Here is a 24,059-nt window from a genome sequence, read left to right on the forward strand (position 1 = left end):
ATGATGTAAAATATCTAAACTATAAATAGCTGTATTCTACCCATTTTTATGATTATCCAAAAATATACCAAAAATTCCAGAAAGTTTTCTCTCGTCTTCATTCAAACTGTTCTTCATTTTCTCTGTTTCTAACATGGTATCAGAGCATTTCGATTCCTGATTTCTTTCCAGAAGTTCTTTCACTGCATTTTTGATCCTGTTTCTTGCTTAATTCTTTGCTAAAGTTGTGTTGAAGATCGTTAGATTCTTCTGCAAATTACAAAATCAGCTTGTAAGTAGTTCTTTGCTTGATTTTCTGGAGATTTTCTCTTATTTTGAAGATTAATATCGTCGAATTTGGAGAATATTGATTTGTTTGATTGAGGTTTTAGTTCGTTTGATTGATATAATTGAGGAATATTATTGAGGTTTTCCGATCGATTACTTGATTTTGTCGAAGAAAATTGTTGAGGTGTTTGATTCAATTGATTGATTTTTGAAGCATCTGTTTGAATTCTCTTATAACCTACAATTATGGCTGCTAGTTCATCACAAAACACTGATCCTTCTTCAGATCTTGCTTCACCATACTATCTTCATCCTAGTGATTCTCAATATAAACTTGTTCCTATGAAATTTGATGGAAATGCCTATAATGACTGGAAGAGATCTGTTATGATTGGTTTATCTGCTAAGAATAAACTAGGGTTTATTGATGGAACAATTGTCAAGCCTGATGTAACCTCAAGTTTATTCAAAGCATGGGAGAGGTGCAACTGCACTCTCATTTCCTGGTTCATTCAAGTCCTAGATACTCACATTGCTAGGAGCATTCTATACTTTGAGACTGCTAGAGATATCTGGCTTAATCTTGAAGAACGTTTTGGTCAGTCTTCTGGAGCGCAGCTCTATTCCACTCAGCAACAACTTGCTGAAATTCATCAAGAGGATTATGAGAATATTTCTACATTCTACACCAGGATCAAGATGCTTTGGGATGATTTTGATGCTAATGATCCGCTGCCTACTTGTCAATGTTCTCATTGCAACTGCAACATTACTAGGAAAATCCTCAAGTCACAGCAAGACCAAAGACTAACTCAGTTTCTCATGAAGTTGAAAGAAGAATACAGTTAAGTCAGAGCAAATATTCTGATGCAATTTCCTCTTCCTACTATTTCTCATGCTTATCGGCTGCTTATGCAAGATGAAAGGCACAGAGATGTTTATAATTCCACTCATTCTTCTAATACTGAAGATGCCATGGCTCTTGCAGATTCACACAAAAGAAGATACTATGAGCAGAATAATTCTCACAGAATTAGTAATCCTGCTGCAGCAAATCAGAACAACTTCAATAGACCTGGTAACTCTGTTGGTTTTTCTGCTCCTAATAATTCTGGATCAGGAGGTGCTAGAGGACCTTGGAATCAGTACAATCGAAGGCCTCCTCCATATTTTTGTGAACATTGTAAGATCACTGGTCATACAGTGGACAGATGCTGGAAAGTACATGGATATCTTAAAGACAATTGGAAGAACAGAACTGTTGCAGTTGTTGCTCATAATGATGATCAGAATGCAGATATCTCAGAGCAGAAAAATCCTGTCATTACAACTGAGAAATACAATAAGTTGTTGTCTCTACTGGACAAGCAAATGACTGCTGAAACACAAGAGAATAATAATAATGCTGCTACAGCTCTTGTTTCAGGTACTCTTTGCTTACTATCTTTAAATAATCAGCATTGGATTATAGATAGTGGAGCAATAGACCAAATGACACATAACTTGAGTTTATTTGATGAATATTTTCCTGCTACTAATGGTCTAAACAATATCACTATACCTGATGGGAAACAAATTGCAGTTAAAAATAAAGGAACAGTCACTCTTGGTCATGACATTCTTCTTAGGGATGTTTTACATGTTCCTGGTTTCCAATTTAATCTTATTTCTGTTCCTAAACTCTGCAAAGACATGCAATGTGAAGCTTATTTTTCTTGTGACAAATGTTATCTTCAGGGGCCTTCCCTGAGAGTGCCACTGCTGCTTGGTAAACTGGTTGATGGTCTATATTGCTTAGATCAGTATTTTATTGCTGCTGCTCAAGATTACAAGACTATTGATTCCAGTCTAGCTGTTGCTAATATAGCTAGTTTATCAGTCTTAGATTCTGCCAAGTTATGGCACTTAAGACTAGGACACATGTCATTTTTACATCTTAATAAGATTAGACCAGAGGTCAATGTCAAGGCATATCTTGATAGTTGTACATGTCAGGTTTGTCACTTTTCTAGACAACCTAGACTACCTTTTGGACATAGCCAAATTAAGACTGCCGGTGTGTTTCAGTTGTTGCATCTAGATGTCTGGGGTCCACACAGAGTAGTCACTCATCATGGTTGTACATATTTTCTTGCTATAGTGGATGACTTTTCCAGATTCACTTGGGTGTTCTTATTGAAAAATAAATCAGATGTTGCTAAGATTTTCAGAGATTTTTCTGCTTTGGTTACTAATCAATTTAGCTGCACAATCAAATCTGTAAGAACAGATAATGCTCCTGAGCTTTGTGAGGGAGACATGAAACAATTTTATCTTTCCCATGGCATTTCACATCAGTCTAGTTGCACAGACACACCACAGCAGAATGGTGTTGTTGAACGCAAACACAAACATCTCTTAGAAACTGCTAGAGCCCTGTACTTTCACTCTAAAGTTCCAAAGAAGTTCTGGGGTGACAGTGTCCTCACAGCCACTCACTTGATAAATAGAATTCCCTTAAAATGTCTCAATTTTTCCTCTCCCTTTGAAATTCTTTTTGGTCACACTCCTAACTTGGGTTACCTTTGAGTCTTTGGATATTTATGCTATATTTCTACTTTGAAACAAGGTAGATCAAAGTTTGATCCAAGGTCAGAACCTTGTGTCTTTATTGGGTATCCTAGTTCACAAAAGGGTTACAAGGTTTTCAATCTGAACACTAATAGAGTCACAGTTTCAAGGGATATTATTTTTTATGAAAAAAAATTTCCTTATCTTTCGGATTCCCATTCTACATCTCTCATTTCTAAACAAATATTTTTACCTCTAAACACACCTCTTCCAGATATTTTCTTTGATGATTTTCCACCCTTACAAATATTAGATACTTCTTCCCCTCCTTCTCCTTCTCCAGATCCTCTCATTTCTCAACCTGTTACTGATTCTGCTCCTGCCAGAAGATCTGATAGAGTCAGATTTCCCCCAAAACATCACAAAGATTACATTGTTACTACTCCTAAGAGACACTGGTGCAACATGGTTCTGTTTTCTGCTCTTCCTGCTTCCCACTTAACTTTCATTGCAACTCTTGATGCTTTGTCTGAGCCAACTACCTTTGCTGAAGCATCTCAAAGCAATGATTGGATTCTGGCTATGCAAAAGGAGCTTGCAGCCTTAGAGTCTAATCACACTTGGGATTTGATTGATTTACCTAAGAACAAAAAGGCAATTGGGTGCAAATGGGTTTTCAAAATCAAGTTAAAAGCTGATGGTAGAATTGAAAGATTCAAGGCTCGACTTGTTGCTAAAGGTTATACACAGAAATTTGGTATTGACTACTCAGAAACCTTTTCTCCAGTTGTAAAAATGGCAACAATCAGATGTATTATTGCTCTTGCTGCTTATCATGGTTGGAGTTTGTTTCAACTAGATGTGAATAATGCTTTTTTACATGGAACTCTTGATGAGGTGCTGTATATGAAGGTCCCTGATGGTGTTCCTAATCCTACTGGGAAAGTATGCTTGCTCAGAAAGTCATTATATGGTCTTAAGCAAGCCTCTAGACAATGGTTTGCTAAACTCATGGCAGAGCTTAAGTTCCTTGGCTTTTCACAATCTAATTGGGATAGCAGCTTGTTCCTTCAAAAATCTGGTCTTCATACTACTTTGGTTACTGTCTATGTTGATGACATCATTGTTACAGGCAGTGATATGGGTGTTATCAGTTCATTGAAGACTCACTTACACCAAACTTTCACTATCAAAGATTTGGGAAAGTTGAACTACTTCCTAAGTCTAGAAGTTGGGTATTTATATTCTGGCATTTCTCTTACCCAACAGAAATTCACCAAGGAACTACTTGAAGCATCTGGGATTTCTGATTTCAAGAAAGCTGTTACTCCCTTGCCTTTACATCTGAAACTTTCAGCTGATGATAGTGACCTCTTACCTGATCCAGAATATTACAGAAGAATGGTGGGAAAGCTTAATTTCCTAACCAATACAAGACCTGACTTGGCCTATACTGTCCAGGCTTTGAGTCTGTTTCTTAAGCAACCAAGAACTTCTCATTTACAGGCCTTGAATCACACTTCACACTATGTTGTTGCAACTGCAGGCAAGGGTATATTGCTTAATGGTACTTCCACCCCCGTTCTCCAGGCATATTTTGACTCTGATTGGGGTCTTGTCCTGACAGTAGGAGATCTATTACTGGTTAGGTTGTTATGCTTGGCAGTTCTCCTATTTCTTGGAAGTCCAAGAAACAAGGAACTGTCTCTAAGTCTTCCAGTGAAGCTGAATATCGTGCCATGGCTGTTGCATCAAGTGAGATAACTTGGTTAGTTCATTTGCTTGAAGAACTTGATGTTGATCATTTGAGGCCAGTTGTCTTGCATTGTGACAATCAGAGTGCTATTCATATAGCAAGGAATCCTGTATTCCACGAACGTACGAAGCATATTGAGATCGATTGTCATTTCACTCGTGACAAAGTGCTTGAGGGATTAATACAACTTACTTATGTTCCTACAGCAGCCCAACTTGCTGATGTTCCTACAGCAGCCCAACTTGGCATGATTTCACCAATGCCAAGTTTGAGGGGGGATGTTGAATACAGTCCCAGTAGCTCAGATTCTAAAAGCATCCAGCACGTTCCAGAAGGCTCCTCCAAGAAATCATTGTCCTAGCTGGCAGGTTGCTATAACAACATGAATTCTGTTATGGTGTATTATTTAGAGCTAAGATATTATGATGTAAAATATCTAGACTATAAATAGTTGTATTCTACCCATTTTTATGATTATCCAAAAATATACCAAAAATTCCAGAAAGTTTTCTCTCGCCTTCATTCAAACTGTTCTTCATTTTCTCTGTTTCTAACATAAATTACTAAGGTAAACTGTTAAAATTCATTGTAACCCAGTTGTGAGTGTCTCACATTAGAGAAAAAGGAGAGATGGTTCCACTTTATAAAATAAAGGAATTACTCCTATTATTCCCAATTGGTTTTAGTATGGAATCTCCTTAGCCTTATTTGTGAACCAAATTCTCCTCTTTGATCGGATTGTCCAGACCTATTTCGTATTATCTCAAAAATTTAACATAAATTATCATACCGTATGAACTATTGATCTATCCGAACATATCACCCTTGTTATGCTATACAACCATCTAATACAAGAAATTACATATATAGTATTGAGGAATGTGTGAATATTTTATAAGGGGCCATGACATATAATATTCTCTCCGTTCAACAATGATGTTATTGTTTGGAATCTTTGATTTTTTTAAAAAGGAAAGAATCTTCTAAATTTCTCTTAATCTATAAGAACAAATATAGTCATGTGGGATCTAGTTTGATTCGTATTGGTGAGTAGATTATTAATATTTAACTTTTATAATTTTTGCTTGTGTGAGATTAAAGATATTTATGGTAAAAAATGGATAAAATTTACATTGATTTACGAAACATGAACATCGTTTTAAAATGGAGAGAGTAGTATACTATATATATGGTTAGTTACAGTCATTATCAAAAACTATCTATTAGCACATGCAAGAGCTGGTAGTCGATGTACAAGCACATGCAAAATGTCCCTTACTCCCTTGTCAATAATAAACCTTCACAACCTGTCCATAATCAAACCTACATTGTCTTCTCTTCCCTACCCCAAATTTACCTCTCAACCCCACTTATTATTATTCTTCTTCCTTGTATTATTCTCCCTTCTGTTAATTTATATCCTTTACATCTTATAATCAAATGGATCAGATCACCCAAATAGTTATATCTTATGATAATCGTGTTGGCTTATATATGGCGCTGTAAAGTCTCTCCAAATTAATATATATATATATTATATATACGGAGTAGCTCTGATATTCATTCTTTAACACCTACTGGCTAGATGAAAAGAAATAAATTAGACGAACTTTTACAAAGAGAAAGTGATGTTCGTGCTCTAAAGCTAGTTTCTCAAAACAAGTAACTAGTGACGACTAATGACCAAAATCTGTATCAATGTTACAAAATTGAAATATTCTAGCCAATGCCGCACCCTATCTTTGGTTTGAAACTAATTGTAACATTGATAGTGTGATCTATTGATATGTGATGTGAGCCAGTAACACGACAGCTAAAAAATACGAGGAAATTATATTAGTTTTAAAATATATGTTAGGTTGGTTGCTTGTGAAAAGTGATATATAGGTGAATACTTTGCTTAAGGGCTAGGTGCAAAGAGGAGCAAAGGTGGTGGGTACATATGGATAAGTCTCCCTTTCAGCACAAGCAGCTAATGAAGTGTGGACCAAAATAAAAAGGTTTAGAATCTGAGCTTGGTTGAGAAATGAAGACAAAGTATCTTCATACAATTTGGTATGAAAGTGAGACCACATTAAAACCTTTTGAACTTTAATTTCTGTAAAGAAAAAACATAAATTATATACTAAAATTTTCAGATCCAAAAATTTTCTAATTGAAGTAACCTAAAAATTGAGGGTAAGAATTAATCTTAGAGACAAATAAACTGTTGCAAAATTCTCATGTTGCTCATCATTTCCACCAATAACCATTTTAAATCAAGAAAAAAAAAAGAAGAGACAGAGATTATCTCTACAAGCTAAGTACAAATTAAGTTCTAATTAGTAAAAACCCGGATTAGCTAAACAGCTAATTGTCGTTGTGGTTGTTGTTGTTGTTGATGAGACGTAGGCTCATCGTCGTTGAAACACGAGTGAATCATCATAGTAGATGATTTACCCATGATTAACGACGAATTAGAATCGGATACAACAACATTAAGAGGGGGTTGTAGCAGCAACATTTCTCTTTGAAGATAAGAACAGTAGGTGTGAAATGTGTTGGGTGTCACATTTAAATGAAATCCCAAACCAAACAAGAAATCAACCTCTAGGAAGTTCATTTCTGTGATGGTTATACCTCCAATTTTGGCATAATATGCATTGTTGTAATACCTGTAAATTAAAACATAAATTAAAGTTTAGATTTAAGTCAACAAAGAATAATTAAACTAATTAATTCAAATTTATTTTCAAATTTGGTATAATTACAATCCAAAATTTATGCTTAATAGTGGGCCTCATTATTAAGTGCCTCCCATGTGAAAGGATCATATAAAAGATTTTCTTCTAATTTTAAAAATTTAACTCATTTGAGAAAAAGACAGATTAATTTTAGCTGGAATTAGCTGGTCCAGCATTTCCCAATTTCTCACCAAAAAAAAAATTATGATTTTACTACTAATTTCTAATTACAATTTCACAAAAAATCAGTTAATATTCAAAAAATTACATGAAATGATAAATTTGGCATGTTATAATAAATTATTTATTCCTGAAATTCCAAAAAAAATTGAAAACTAAAATGCAAAATCCTGATTAAAAAAAACAAATTCAATTTGAAAACAGAGAGCCAATGATTTATAAACATTTAAACCCACAAAACCATAATTCTATTTTGTTCAAAAACCCATAAATTTGAGCACATAATTAAACCATTTAAACATAAGTTTCTCAAAAAATAAGAAATGAAAAAGAAAAAAACAGAGGAAAACAGAGTAAACCAAAATTTCAATTTATACTAAGAAATTGAGAAACTTACATGTCATCCATGAATTTGGCAGAAATCATGACACTAGTGATCAACAAACGATGAACATTGTAAGAATTGATAGGCAACAATGGCTGTCGTTGCGTAAATCGATCGAGGTAAACATAAGCAACAACAAAGCAAGAAGGGCTGCAATTTGCATACTTAAAAATCCTTTCTAAGTAACTTTGAATAGAGATTGTAGGGCGAGTAAGGCCATGGAAAACAGACACCTTTTGAGGCTCTAATCGTCGCGTGATATCGTTCGACTCCGCGACTCGTTGAAGGAGAGAAGAGAGGAAGGTGATCATGTTTGGTACTGAGTTTATGTTCTCTAACTCAGCCATTGTGAAATGTATGTGGTGTTTTTTTTTTTCTCTGTTTTGTTACTCTGTTTGGAATGTTAAGCAAAGACCCTTCTTCTTAGGGTTTTATATATGTCCACATAATATTTAATAATATAAAGTAACTAACCGGTAAGTTGGTTAAAAAGAGTAGTATTCATTTCTTTTAATTTTTATTTTTATAATAAAGGGCTTGTGTGAATTGATTTTTTTTTTCCATTTAAAAAATAAATAGTCCAAGAGGAAGGAGTGTTTGATACTCTAACAATAGATTATACTCCTGTTTTTTAAATGACACACTAATTTTCTCGCAAAGTTGTAGAAAAATTATAATGTATATAGTGTATTTTTATAGAATTTTTTATTAGGATATATAACAAGAAAAATAAATACTCTGTAATTAATAGGAGCGAGAATAATGAGAAAAGACTAAGAAAATACGAAAAATAATTAAAAATATAGAAGTAGTGCTGTAGTGGAGACTCAAAAGGCGAGATATATTTGAAAATAGTAAATACATTTTTATAAAAGGAAATTGTATCACTCGAACAAATATAAAAAAAGGTTTAAGAAAAATATATCACTTAAAAAAAAATTAAAAAAAAAAAAGAACTAGAGGAGTAAAATCACTGTTAGTGCGTGCTTTCTCTCTCACAACCGTAAAAAAGCGGAAAGTTTTTACGGAATCATAAAAAATTGAAAAGTTTTCAATTTGTTGAGATTAGTTAGTTTGGTTGTACTATATCACATTTGTAATGGATGTGATTTTAGTGTGTAATGATTTGCTTAATTCAAAAATTAACTTGTGAGAGAGGGAAAGAGAAAAGGTGGTAAGTGGATGTGTGGATAGGATGATTAGCTAGAAAGTGGGTGATCACTTTAATTTGTTGTATGAAAAAAGTGTTTATTTTAGAGCATTTTTTGTTTTTTGACGGTGTGATTCTATTTATTCATACAATATAACATGACTATATTTATTTATGAGACATTACTATGTATGTCCTATGTTGCATGTGAACTTAAATCGAAAACATTTTACAGAGTAATTCAAAAGAAAAGAATCATTTTTACATTCTATGACAGGAAGAAAATTATGTATGTCAATCATGGAGGAAGAAGCACAATAATAACTAATAAGGACCCTCCAAAGACAATAATTAATATAAATAAGTAAAATAATGATATTACTAATGGAATAATCCTCTCATTAAGGCAACTTTATTCCATTGGAAAAAAAAAAAAAAAAATTGGTTTAAACTAAGGTGCCCTAGATTAAAATTTTTAAGTTTTGGTTTCATCGGCTCTAACAGGTTTACTAAAATTTAACCGCGGTATTTTAAAGCTATTTTATCAAGGTATTTTAGCTTTCATCTAAATCTAATATGACTTTTTCAAATATCTATTTTTATTCCATATTTTAAAAGTCTTATTTTGGCGTATATGATATGAACTTTCTAATTAATATGATATGACATCATTTTATCTTAATAAGATCAGATAGATATGTAGTTAATAATTCTTGAAATAACTCAATTATGACATAACGTAAATAATAAACGTGAAAGCCACAAAACACCACCCGTCCAAGCGAGTTCAAAACTAAAAACCCTTCCATTCTATTCTTTACATACAAATTACAAGATTTATATTAGCAAACTTCATCATATAAAACACTAAAAATGGTAAAAATGAACTTAATTATGAAGTGTAAAATTTGAAGTAAAATGCATGTGATTACATGTGGGAGTAATTGTGACAACAAAATACAAGGGGTACGTACCTACACTTGTAAAGATACCAATTGCATGTGAAAGTACAGAATCTAACACGCTATTACATCAATTAGCCCTCTATCATATATACTTTGGACTAACCTTTAATTTTGTTATAAATATTTTCCCTTTATAACATTGATTAGCAAATGTTCTTGTATTATTATGCCTAATAATCTTAATCATATAATTAATTAATTAATTAAAGTGATCCAAAATATAATCACGTGACAAAGTATCTTTATTACTTAACACATGCATCTATGTTTATTAATTTAATTAAACTTAATTTAGGCTGATTTAGGAGCAGATTTCAGGTAGGCTGTCATGTTGGAAGATTAAGGAGGAAATATAAAGTGGTAATAATTGTAGAGTAATTAATTTAAGGTAAAAGCTAATGAGTGCTTCTGGGCGTTAGATAAGAGAATTAAAGTGAAAATATTAGAGTAAAATTAACATTAATTACACCAAACGACGCGTGATTTTGTCATGCATTCCTAACTTAATATCATTTCAACCAATATAATTACTTCTTATCTAACGCCGTGAGATGCTTGTTAGCAAGATCCTTAAGTTAATGAATGAAAAAAAAAAATTAATTTAATTTTACAATTAAAATTAAAAGGGTTATGTTATGTTTATAATTTCTGAAAAGTTTGTCCTCTTACAGAAGTACAACTTGATGCCAATCCCAATTCAACAAGCATCGTCTGACAGTTACAGCTTATTTGTTGGGGATTGCTAACTGTACTGATGTACTCCCAAGTTTTTGCAATATACTCATATTTAATGTTGGATTAATAATACTCCAGCATTATAGAGTATCATAATACGAATCACCGTCACTTGTAAAATTACAATTCATTCCATATATAGACCCTGTTCTTTTTACTTTATGAGCAGGGTAGAATAGAGCAAAAATTAGTAGAGTAGATATTAACTGAGCAATAGAGTTGATTTTAGCCCAATAAAACAGGATTTCCAACACACTGCAAAGCAGAGCAGGACGGAGCAGAGCATAACAGCTCAAAAGAATATAACCATAGTCCAATTGGTTATAAAGGACACCGTGTAATTTTGAATTAAGAAATTAAAATCCTACAAATTTCACGAAGATTAATGTTCTAAGCGGCTTTTACCTTTCAATTTTCATGATCTAACACATTTTTAGTTGTATCAAAGCTTTTTTCACCATCACTTGATGTCATGAACAGTCACATACTAAATGCTAGGGCTACTGGCATTCAGTTGAGTGTGAAACTATATTCATGATTCACATTATATCATACGCGAGCCAAAATAAGCATGTACATAGTTATAGGGACAATCGCACACTAATAAATGCTACTCATATTCATTTTGTTATATACGTGTAAATTCATATTCACAATTTCCATTACATACACACGGTATTCATATATAGTAAGCATGATGTGCACATATAATTATTTACTTATTTACAGTAATTTAGTATCCACGTGTTTATCATACCATGCCAATAGATCAATTGGTGGCATATTTGGCTTGTTACTCTTAAAAGTGGAGCTCATCCAAACTATTACGCGCTAAATGTTACTTGTATTCAGTTATGCGTGGAACTTTGTATATGATTTAATTTATATTATTGCACCCAAAATAAGTATGCATGGAAATAGATGAACTATATATACCCACTGATCACCTTATTGTACCAATTTGTTGTAAATTAATCTGTAACAACAACTAATAAGTTACGAGATGGATTTTACAATACAAATGCATCCTTCAAGTAGCATCGACATAAAATCACTTTAAATTTGCTCAAAATTTCTTAATTGTGGACAATCATCCATCATATATCATATCAAAAATAAATGAGTGAATAAATAGAATTCTTAAACATTTTCAATAATAATTAAATTTTGGAAGTTTGCAAACATTATGGTAGATATTTTGAGCAAAATTAACGTTACTATCTATCACAATAAGAGTAATAGGGCCGAAGGCGGGCCCATGCAGGCTTAGCTAATTTAATTTGTACGTTGTCTTGAGCTGCTTTTTATCCCTTTTTCATGAAGGCTACACTAACAGCTACTCTATTTTAGGATCTTGACTCTTGTCTCTTCAACAATTTTTTTTTTTTTTTGCACTGAAATAAAAGATGTTGAAGTGATGGTTTAATTCCAATGTAGAATAATTAATTAATCAATTATCTCAATATTGCTAAAACGAACTAACATTGTCTTGAAAAGGATTTATATATTCATGTCTTCTACATCTTTATTTATTTATTTTTTCTTACAAGTACATTTTATTTAAGATGTGACTTGAAAAGTTGGAAGAAAATGAAATTGATTTGAGGAATGTGTAAATATTAGGGGAATGTATCATTATATGGGTTAGGTATCCAACTCGATATGTATTTAAAGTTTGATATTTGTTTATTATCGTAACTATTGTGAGGGATACATACCATATATTTTAGATTCGTCATTGATATTAACTTGTTCCATATTTCAAAATTACTTCGTACAAATTTTGTAATAATATGCAATATTAATGAATTGTAATGTTCCGTCATTTGTATTCTTTTGGTCCGTGATTAGTTATGAAATTAAAAACAAATAATAAGTATTATAGGGCTACCTTTTTTATGATATATAGTAGAGACGCCAATAATAAGATTGATGAATAAATTTGTTATGGTGTTACTAAAAATTGAATAACATCCACCAAAAATACTACGAATAATAATTGATGAGAAAATTAAACGTATTAAATAATATAACAATTATGAAGATATATAGTGACAACAAATTTCAGGAGGAAAGATTACACCAGGCCATATACAAGGAAAATAATAAAATTAATTTCAAAATCTATTTCAAAAGTATTGTCGGGTCATTTCGAGTTCTAGAATTTATTAATTAGAAACTTATTTTTCTTTCTATTGTTAGTACATCACTATCACATATTCATAATAGTAGAGACTCATAAGGAATAATAACATAAATGATAATGTAATATATACATACATTAATTGATTAATATATGATAAAATTACCCGTATATTAGTAGAAAAATTATTGTCATTATTTGCCTGGATTTTATAGTAGTTATACATACATGATAAAATTGAATGAGGGTTGTTACAAAACGTGATTGAGTTGGATTTTGAAATACCACGAGAAAAGAGTAGCTAGCTTAGATTATAATCTTACAAAATTTAATTTTAATTATGAGTAACTAGATAACCAAATAAATAAATAAATAAATAAAACTATAAAAGAAAGAAAGAAGATTATACTTCGTATAATCGTATATTTATAGAAAGAATCGCAGCTTAATAATATGGAGGTTGACACCTAATGGCATGGGTCGTAAATCTCAACTATGTAGTTTGGCAACCCACCATGTAAGACGTGTGATTGTGAATTTTTGTAATTACTAGCTAGCATTATGACATGTATGAATTTACAATAAATGATGCCCTAAGATAATGTTTTTTTTTTTCTTTTCAATATACTAAATTACCCATTCATTTGTTTGACCCCTATCTTGGAAAAAAGACAAAAGGGCCAAATTACATAGACTCAAGAGTTGATTCTATCAATATGAACACGATGATTAGTAGGGTTATTCTTAGATCAATAACTATACAAGAATAGTGGTTATTAATTAGTGCAACAAGACATGTAATACATACACAATAACTATACATTATAGATAATCACACCAACACATCAGATTAGGTATATCTTCACAACGTCTGCAATGCAAAGATGAAGTTAATTTCCAATGTTTTATACTAATTGGAAAGAAATTTTCAACATAACCCCAACGGTAGGCAAAGGGAAAACAACTCACTTGTATATTGAACTTGAGGACTATACGTCTATACTAACTCTAATTATTGTTCTAATCCACTTTCCTTATTTGAAACAAATTCTTTTCGAAACACTAAACACAAATAATAATAAGAAAATTTATACCAAATTCTCATTCATTACTAAGACATTCATTTTTAATTTTTTTTTTTTTTTAAAAAAGAAACAAAAAAGCTTCATAACTAGTCATAGTATTTTATGTTTTTTTTTTTTTTTTAAACAAGTTTCAAATATTTGAATTCTCTATTATTTGTAAGGGTCACAAATGAGTGTATTAGTTTGGGAGAGTTGTAGCAAAATGGAAAGTAATAGAGGTCAAAAGCAAAGACCAACTTGGCGGCACGTATATGTATATACATTGGTGGGAACATCCAAAACATTTGAGGATGACATGTCTAGCAAGCAAGGGTGCCTTCCTTTTGGTAGAAAATATCTCTTTCGACAAGAAAATCAATTGATATTTGTTACTCTATCATATTATTCATATACTACTTCATAATTAATTTTTTCTAAAAAAGGTTTTTTTTTTTTTTTTTTTTTTTGAAAATGAAAAATGAATTCTATATACTCAATAATATGAAATACTTCGAAAATCACATCAACGGATCAATGACAAAGATTATATTGTAAGTACTTATGATAAAGTATGTAAGATTAATATAGTTTTTGTCCGTATATTTAAGATACTCTTGGTGAGAATTAATTGCAATAACATGTATAGAGTATATATAGACACGTCAATATATATAAATAGTTAATGCACTTTTAAATTGCCTCAGTGGACTTTTTATAAAGTAGGTACAAAGTATGATATTTGATAGAGGTAATTGATTTAAATTAAACCAATTGATGAAGTTTCAATAATCAAACAATTGAAGCCTACAATATAATGTCATTTTCACAATGCACCGATTACTTAAATTAGTAATCATCATATGTAGTAAAAAAACTCTAGCAAAAATAATGTGAATAGTTATTTTGCTTAAAGTTAAGTAAAAACATTATCAAACTAAGTAAAATGATGGAGAAGAAACTCAATTCAAACGGCTTCAAAAAACCTCAAAAAAAAAAAAAATCAATCAAGCATTCAAGCATCATCTATAAGCTTCTAACTAAGTCGTAACCAAATATAATGATTGATAAAACACGACTACTTCATCATACACAATTGACCTAAAAGGTTGGTAACCCTACTAAAATTATGATAATTACTTACCAACATATTAAAATTTCTTTCTTTACATGATTATTTGTAAAGGTTGATAATTAAGTTTTGGAATCACTATTTTTCCATCAAACACCTCTCACAATGCAAGTCCACAACACACATATTTTAAACCTCATAAATCCAAGGAGATCGATATACGTCTACCAACTTAATTAAAATTATAATTAAGTAGCTAACCAAATTGAAATTGGCCAATAAAATAAAAATGAATATAAATAAAAATTATTTGAATTAATTTGACTAATTATATGTTTTTTTTTTTTGTAAATTTATGCTCCGGCCCTCCATAACGTAATGTGAGGCCTCCATGCTTTGTTACCAATAAACAAAACGTCTCTCTCACATTTCTAATTGTTTTCATGTTTGGTGATATTTCATAAACATCCTCATTATTTTGAAGATCAAATAACATTGACATAATGTTTAAATTAATAATTTAAAAATAATATATGTTGATTGAGACCAAAACAAATCTAGCCACATGTTATGGAAATACATTAATTTATACACTATATAAATTAATGGTGAAGTGGTCATATTGTTGTTGAAAATCCTATTAAACGTGACCCATCACGTACACAACCTAGGTACTTCAAAAAAAAAGGATCCCTTTTTTTTTTTTTTTTTTTTTCTTCTTAGAGAGAATATTTGAAGGGGTATCTACCATTCCCAATACTCCACGTTAGGATTTTTGGGATGTATTTTCAGATTATGTTGTACGAATTAAATTAGAGGCAAAATGGGATCAGTTATAAAAGGAAAATACTAGTAACTAGTAAATAACTTTATATTTTGTTTCTTTTTCTTTTTGGGTTGAAAACATAACATATAACATACTTTCTTTGTTAAAACAAAATGAAAAATTAATTTAGAACGAACTAAACAAAGTTATGTATGACAATAGTTAGTTTTGGCGTATATATGTTATGTCAAAGAAACAGTTTTGGTTTGTACCATGCATGCACAGGCTAAATACTGTGGTAAAGTCTTGGTTGTATCTTGTGTATGGTACAATGCAATCGGTTGTACATACAAAATAAACAGAAGAAAACCATATTAAACTATAAGGTACCGTATCAATTGGGGTGGGGGGGGGGGGGGGGGCAAAGAGTTAGAGAAATATGATTGAACATAATAAAAGTTGGTAATTGGTATATGCTCCTTTAAAATCCAAACTTAAAATGAATCTGGACTAGTGTATGTGTTATGTGCATAAATACAATGCACCAACAAGTAGCATGAAATCAAAGAGCCGCCCAAAACCAACTGGATGCTAACTGTAAACAGACGAAACCATGCATTATATATGTTTATTATGTAATTAATAAAAATGATCCTATACTATGAAATGAATTTATTGATGTTACTTGTACTACCATTTAGCCACTCAGAAAAGCAGCCTTAGAACGTGCTCAACATGTAGTGCTGCATGTTTTCTACTTAAACAAGGAATTTTTAAACTAAAATGTTGTTCAAACCGACAGAAGTTGTTTACCTTAGCCAAATTTAGAACTTTGAAATTGTGGTAAATTAGGCCTATTTTGTAAATTAATGACCATTTCTTTCCCTGTTTCTTGGGAGGGGTTGTCGATCTTGACATTTTATAGGCTCGGATCAAATAAAATACTACTTATGAATGTTCCTTGTACAATATTTACACTATTTTTATACATAAATAAATGATGTCGATGTTTGATTGTGTGTGATTATGTTTAATAATAACTTTGTTGAACTCTTCTAAAATAGTGGATGATCGCTCCAAAAAATAATTTTAAAGTTAGTATTAGACTCTACAAGGGAAGGGATGCACCGAGGGAGGGGAGGATCGAGGGAAGGAGTGGATTGAGGAAGATTCGAATTTCATACTATAAAAATTCGACGTTTAATTTTAGCATGTTATTGAAACTTTTCTATAATTAGTCAATTTAGAAGTTTTAGTTTTCGCGTAACTTTGATGTCAAACCTAAGATAAGGAAGAAATATACTACGTACATATAATTGCGACTGAAAAGTAAAAAAAAATTGAGATAAAATCAAATAGTCCAGTAGACACAAAGTCATGTGATCTTTCAAAGTTAAAGTCACGAGGAGTGAAAGATACACAAAATATGCAGACATTGCGGCATCAATCAAACACCTTCAAAAACAGCCACCCAACAATTAACTGGTAATTAACTGTAAACGGACCACTCTGTGTTTCTATTTACATTATTAAACACATTGTTATAATAATTCCCAACAGTCACTTGTTAAAGAAGTGAAGCTCTTTTAACCATTCTGTATTTATTTTATTATTAATTCATGGCATTGAAAAAATAAAAATACTTGTATAAAAACAAAGAATTACATGTAATATAATAATGAGTAAACTTATGTAAACAAACCAATATTTCTGGATAATAATCTTCAATATATAACCTCAGCTCGTAAAGTTCTCACAGCAGAATTCGATTCTACTATAATCGCTCTTGTATCTTATTCATCTCTTGTTAGAAGCAAGCATACTTTGGAAGAACATGAACATATCTGTTGTACGGATTTAGCTGTCGGATTACTAGTACAATAGTCTGGAAGGAGGAAGGGGTGCTGTTAAATTTAAAAAAAGGTAATGAGAAATCCACTCCTCCAATAAACTAAGCAGGATCATCAAATAAGCTGATCACAAAAATACATGTACAACAGGTTTTTATTATTCTGTATATACAACCAGCTGAACTTCACAAAATCACCAGAAGAATGTACATACATTACTTTGTGAATATACTAAAAAGAATGACAAATTTCTTCTTCCTGTTGCTGTCAGATTCTTTTTTTAGGCTACAACAAACAGCCGAACATCAAAAAAGGAATCTCATTTCGAGTAACAGTTAAGCAGATTACTTAAAAAAGTAGTCAATCATTAATTGTCTAGCCGCGGCCTTGTTTAGCAGCATCTGAAGTGCTAGTTGTCATGAATGATTCTCCACATCCACATTGTCCTTTAGAATTTGGATTTATGAAAATAAACTCTGACCTGCAATGTTAATGTAAAAAGGAATCAGAAACAAAGCTGTAACACAAAGTGAGACAGAATGCATAGCAGGGCAAAAGTTATTTATTTAACAAGGAATTAAAGTTACTAATAAGTCTAAAACGTCATACAAACTGCATACCCATTATCTTAAAAATCAGTATTGATAGTGCTACGAGTCCTTGACAAATTAAGAAAGAATATTTATTAAACAAAAAACGAAGATTATTGAATTATACTATCTACTGCGTGTGCCATGTAACAATTTTGGAAATACCACTGATAATTGCAGTAAATCAGATAGAAGCTTCCTCAAGACAGCTCATGTGAAAATTTCATATACCAGGGTTACCCACTATAAAGTATAAACCAAACAGGAGAAATGCATACGAAATCTGACACAAGCTATTGAAACTTGAAGTTGGAACATGACTTACATGAGTCTTTACACCACTACACCTAGTCAAGATTTTAACCTATCAAGATCACAGTGAAACAGCCACCTTTACCCCTTTCATCCATCCCCTGCCCCACAGCTCGTAGATAGAGATGAAATGTTCATAATACATCAGCATCCAAAATGAATCCTCTGAAGCAAGGTTTGGAGAGGTCTAAAGGGATGCAGCCTTATGCTTCTAGTCCTAAGTATTACAGAGACTTTTATTCTAAAAAATTACTTCGTACAATATAACTTCATCTTCTTTATTAAGGTAATAAAGGAAAGCATATTTGTGCAAGTACAGGCCAAACTCTTCCTTAAAATTGGATCAAAAGTAGATAGATTCATATATATAAATAATAATTAATGGTCACATAACAGAAAATAACAGCAAAAACATAGCACCAACATTGACACTAAAACTAAGAAGAGGTGTATCAAATATTATAAATCAGATTTCTGCTCACTCTCATCAACCAGGCAGAGTGGTGCCAGTATATTTATTATATTGGAGCAAATATTAAACAGAAAGTGTCGAAGTTATGCATCCAGTCACAAGATACAAACCGTGTATAGAAATAAGTTGCAGCTCAGTCCGTTGACTGATACTTTAAATATACACACCTGAGCTTGTCATCAACAAAATCCATTTTCGTGCCTATGACATGCATAAGGGCTTTGGGTTCAATAAGGATCTTGACTCCCTTGTCCTCTATTAGCTCATCAAACTTCCCCTTCTCATCTGAACATAAATGCATAGAAATCAATAATCCTTAATGAGAACCACAAATCCAAATTCAATAGCAATTGTCTTAGTTACATTCTTTACAGTTTCAAGCTAGATGATATTAACAGTAGTCAGCAACAAGATGTGCTCAGCTAGCTATTTCTTATAGAAAGAACTTTCATCCTCTAACAAACATTTGACAGTTATGTTGCGCACCATTTCACTAAATTGCAGAGACTAGTTAAGTTTCAGTCAGATTATAGCACACACACGAGGATTCTACTTTCAATCTTAAGAAAAGGTTCATATAAGTCTTAGAAATCATTAGGTACTATAAAGAAGATGCCAATATGACAAAATGTGACCAAATGATGGACAAATAGCTTACATCTAAGTAATGACAAATGATGGACACATAGCTTACATCTAAGTAATACATCTAAGGGGCAGCTAATATGCTCCAGCTAAGTACATACATCTAATTAAGAGCTTAAGTGCTTAACATGAAGTTACAATGCACTCCCTTCGTCTCAATTAATTTGTTCTAATACCCAAATGGCATGACTAACAAAGAGACTGAAAAGTAGAGAAAAGAGAAAAGTGGGTGGATGAGAGGACTGACTATTGGGGGAGGAGGTAAAGAGCAAATAAATTGGGACGCACTTAAAAAACAAAAAAATCGGAGCAAATGTCATATCGACAAAAGGAATATATGATTTCAACACAAATCCCAATGAATTAATAACACATGCCCATCCGTAAACATACGGGTTCAATAACAAGGAAAAAACTTGTTGGTCCATTAGAAACAAATTGATGATTCCACTGTGACATTGGACTTAATGATGGTTAAAATAAAGTATTAAAAATTCAGAATGGTTGAATTTGACCAACAAAATACCAGATTTACGATTGGACGGTGGTGGTGCTGATGGGAAGGAGGATGACAATAGTCGTTATGGAGTCGTGAGTAGAGGAGGGGGTCTGAGATGATGTTATGAATTACTTACCTTAATTTTATAAGAGCCTAACATAAAAGAGTTCTGAATTATATTCTGCACTTGAACCAAAAATAGAAAGAAAATAAAATCTACTAGAAGTCTTAGAAGTTAGAACAGTTGACCAACATAAAAGAGTTCTGAATTATAAATCTTTCTTTTACAACTAATTATTACTAAAAACCATAAAAATCTACTAGAAGTCTTAGAACAGTTGACCAAGCCTTTTGTATTTGTTGACAAAGGAACATCTGAGAAACATTTATAGTCAGACAACATATGGAGTTATGGACATTTGTCCTCTCTGTACAGCAACTACAAGAGCACTTTGTGCAATTCAAAGTTTGTAATTCACAACATTGTAAATTCACAAATTCCAAAGCAAAGAAACATAAAGGATGGGGAGGCTCAAGAGAGTAGTTTTATTCTTAACGATATATAATAAACTAACAGGAATACCCATATGAGCTTGCATTTGTTCAGAATGCTTTTACATTTATTGATATTACAGCCACATGTAGCCTTCAATTAGGGACTATAGCAATTGCAAAAGCTACTTTGCCACCATCTACTCCAGTCTTAATCCATAAAATAAGTTTCAAATTATCTCTTGCAGCTTTCCACTACCAATGCAACATAATTCCAAAATAACCACATAGCTAAACCAAACTCATTCTCACGACTTTACACACCTATTAGTAGGCTTGTTATAGTTTCAAACTAACTTATATGACCCCGGGAAACACCCCATGCATTCACTTTGATTTTGGAAAAAGTTTCCAAAATTGTCTCAAAAGCGCGGATTATAGGCTTGAGTTTTGGACAATTTTAGACTTTTTCGACCCAAAGATGAAACAGGTTGGGGTGCGTCCTATGGACCCCACAACACTCCTGGAGCCATTTGAGTGGCTGGAACTGTGCGCTTTGCCTTTGAATTGCAATATAGGAGTTTGTAACTTACGCTCCCTTCATTAAATCAAGGCCACCATGGGCCTTTATTTGACCGATCAGTGGTCATATATGACAAGCTTGAAATCAAGCTAGGTAACACTGCTATCTATTCCCAAAACAAAATTAAATGTCTGAAGAACCCTACTTCTGTGAAGTTCATAACCATAAATTTGGCTCCAGCCCCTGATACTAGATCTCCCTTTAATTTATCTTCAGTTTCTTACTCCCTGCCTAAACCATTCAAAAACTCCTTTTACAATTTTTCATTTCTATGGTTTACCAGGAACATAGGAAGCATCGAAAATATCATCTACAGAGTATTTTCCTATTCCTAACTTCAAACCAAAACTTTTCAATTCAGTGCAAAGCCTCATTTATACTGGTGTTACATTAATACTCCAGCCAAATTTCGTTTCAAAAGTTCCCTATACTCAACAAATCATGGTACTAGCACTAAAGCCCATCACATTGCCAAGGGTCAATATTAAAGCGAACTACTTTTAAATTAATCAAGGATATTACTGACATATTGTTGCTAAGTATGTAAATACAGCAATATTATGAAGAAATGAACAGGATTTTTCCAAACATTTGGCTTCTCAAAGTTCAGTTCTCAAACATTCATCTAATTAATACATACAAAGCTCATTTCCCAAGCATCTATCTTACACATTTTAGCCTCTCATAACGAAAATTAAACAAAGAAACATCTCAATCCATACAGTTCAAACTTCCAACAACAATAGTTCCATCATTGAACAAAATCACCATCTGTTCACTCTTATTCACACTCAAATGTTTAACATTTTCTTACTTATTGTAGGTTCCCAAGAAAAGAACAAACTAAAGGCCAATTAAGATTTCCAAACCTCAATATCATAAAACAGAAGTCAGAATCCAACAGTTATCTCGAAGCTTTCTCCAACAAATTCAAAACTTCTAAGTTTTAACATCTAGAAGATCATGCCTGTCCAAGATCCATATGACTTAGTAATATCATGCAAGTCTTACATCTATGCAGCAATCACTAGGTAGCATAGATAAGTAGATAACCTTAGCATACACAATACACCGTTACTATTATCCCAGAATTAAGACTAAAATGATTGTGCATCTAATTTTCACATCTCAACTTTTAACAGTCAGTAAAGTAATTACTCTCCAGCATATATAGTTTCCAAACTTGAAGAACCTATGTTCACTAGGTACATGCACCAGGAAATTGACCTTGAAAACATAAGTTAGCATCCTCAATCATTGTAAAAACTCCATATTCATCAGTTCAACAGATTAAGAAGCAGACAAACAGCATCGCCAGCCACTTCACGTCTAAATTGAATTCAAAACGTCTTCCAAATTTGAACTTCCACTTGCAGTACATGCTTGTCAATTAGGACTATCCAATTAATATAGAGGGACTCTTGCATCCTTTTTGGACCCTACGCCCGCTTATAAGACATCAGCAACAATCAGCAGACACCACACCATTAAAACAAACTAGACAAGATTCTCCCTTTCTTAACAAGAACATCACCTCTTCTTATATACCATAAATGACACACCTAGCATTGCACCTGAATCTCCTTCTTCAGGCCACCCACCACAAAAATTTTAATTCAAGCTTGCATCATACTAAAAATTTTATTTCCATAATCATGCTATCTAGACACAATCGATAAAGCCCAAGCTGGCCCGAAAAGCCCGTTTCTTTGACCCCATACCCAATCTACCCCTTCCCCCACCCCCTTCTTCAGCGCTAACAATACCCAATATAGGATTTGACAAATCAATCAACCCCAAATCCTCATTTTTCATTGTCTCATCAAAATCAAACATAAATCCTAAAACCCAATTAAAAAAAATATATATATAGAATTGGGCAAAACAAAGAATCTCAAAAGCCCAATTCACACAACAGATTAAAAATGATAAATAAAGCTAAAATCTAGCCAATCTGCAAATACCCATGAATCAAAACAAAGGAAAAAAAGAGTACCAGCATAATTGAGGGTGTAAGACAAGCCGTTGCAACCGCGAGCTTTGACGCCGAGGCGAAGGAAAGGGCGCTGGCGTTGTTGGAGAAGCTGGCGGATGCGGGTGGCAGCGGTGTCGGTCAAGGTCAGGGCTTGGCGGCGGATAGATGGGCCAACTCTTTCCGCTGCTTTTGCAAGAATTGCTGCCATTTTTGTGACTTCTCCTTCTTGTTTGCTTGCCTCGAAGATGGAGAATGGAGATTGTGTGTCTACCACAAGCCTACCGAATTTTTTGCGGTAGTTTGGTTAGATGAATTTAGAGAATCTGATTTTATTTAAGGCGGTTACGAGAAAACTCAACTCCTACGCTAGCTTATTTGGTTAAAATTTTGGCTCGTTACATTCGATAAAGTTTTGACTAATTTTTTTTGTGCTTAAAGAGTCAGAAGGACAATTGATGAAAATCGATCCCAAGATCTCTTAGAATCGAGAGGTTAGCTCTAATCACTTAAGCTATCTCTCACTCTTTATATTGTTTAGACTTTTATTATACGATATATTTGAGACGAAACTGGCCTTAACAGCACGAACTTTTAACTAGGTGCAAGTAACAGCATGAATTTTGACTAGGAGTTATAACAACACAAACTTCTTCATTAGGTGCACAAAATATCATAAATGAAGCTCGATTACAAAAATTTGGTCGAAGACATGGTATCTAATATTTTATTATCATAAAAAATCGTTTGGTATTGCGTGCCTCGATTTGTATGCGGAAAAAAAATATTATCAAACGAGGTTTCGGAGGTTGAATTAGTCAATTTTGAGATCAAATTTAGCAAAAAAATTACAAAAATCATCGATTTGCATGTTATAAAAATGTCTCATTG

General features: G+C 32.5%; 3 protein-coding genes across 3 annotated transcripts; 1 reads left to right on the plus strand and 2 right to left on the minus strand.

Annotated features, from left to right (window-relative positions):
* Positions 1-513: 513 nt before the first annotated feature.
* LOC145584402 (uncharacterized) lies at positions 514-1,116 on the plus strand. Its single transcript, XM_081641249.1, has one exon. The coding sequence runs from the start codon at positions 514-516 to the stop codon at positions 1,114-1,116; it is 603 nt and encodes a 200-aa protein (XP_081497375.1).
* A 5,664-nt stretch (positions 1,117-6,780) lies between these two features.
* LOC145585553 (cyclin-U4-1-like) lies at positions 6,781-8,261 on the minus strand. The gene is made up of 2 exons (XM_081642254.1): positions 7,874-8,261; positions 6,781-7,227 (listed from the first exon to the last, which is right to left on the minus strand). Exons 1-2 carry the CDS (start codon positions 8,206-8,208, stop codon positions 6,915-6,917), a joined length of 648 nt encoding a protein of 215 aa, XP_081498380.1. The 5' UTR covers positions 8,209-8,261; the 3' UTR covers positions 6,781-6,914.
* Positions 8,262-17,665: 9,404 nt separating this feature from the next.
* On the minus strand, positions 17,666-23,498 carry LOC145585554 (iron-sulfur assembly protein IscA-like 1, mitochondrial). The gene is made up of 3 exons (XM_081642255.1): positions 23,193-23,498; positions 19,145-19,262; positions 17,666-18,084 (listed from the first exon to the last, which is right to left on the minus strand). Exons 1-3 carry the CDS (start codon positions 23,377-23,379, stop codon positions 17,979-17,981), a joined length of 411 nt encoding a protein of 136 aa, XP_081498381.1. The 5' UTR covers positions 23,380-23,498; the 3' UTR covers positions 17,666-17,978.
* Between the last annotated feature and the right edge of the window lie 561 nt (positions 23,499-24,059).

This window comes from Chenopodium album, chromosome 16 (assembly GCF_948465745.1).
Source record: "Chenopodium album chromosome 16, dcCheAlbu1.1, whole genome shotgun sequence".
NCBI classification, from domain to species: Eukaryota; Viridiplantae; Streptophyta; class Magnoliopsida; order Caryophyllales; family Amaranthaceae; genus Chenopodium; species Chenopodium album.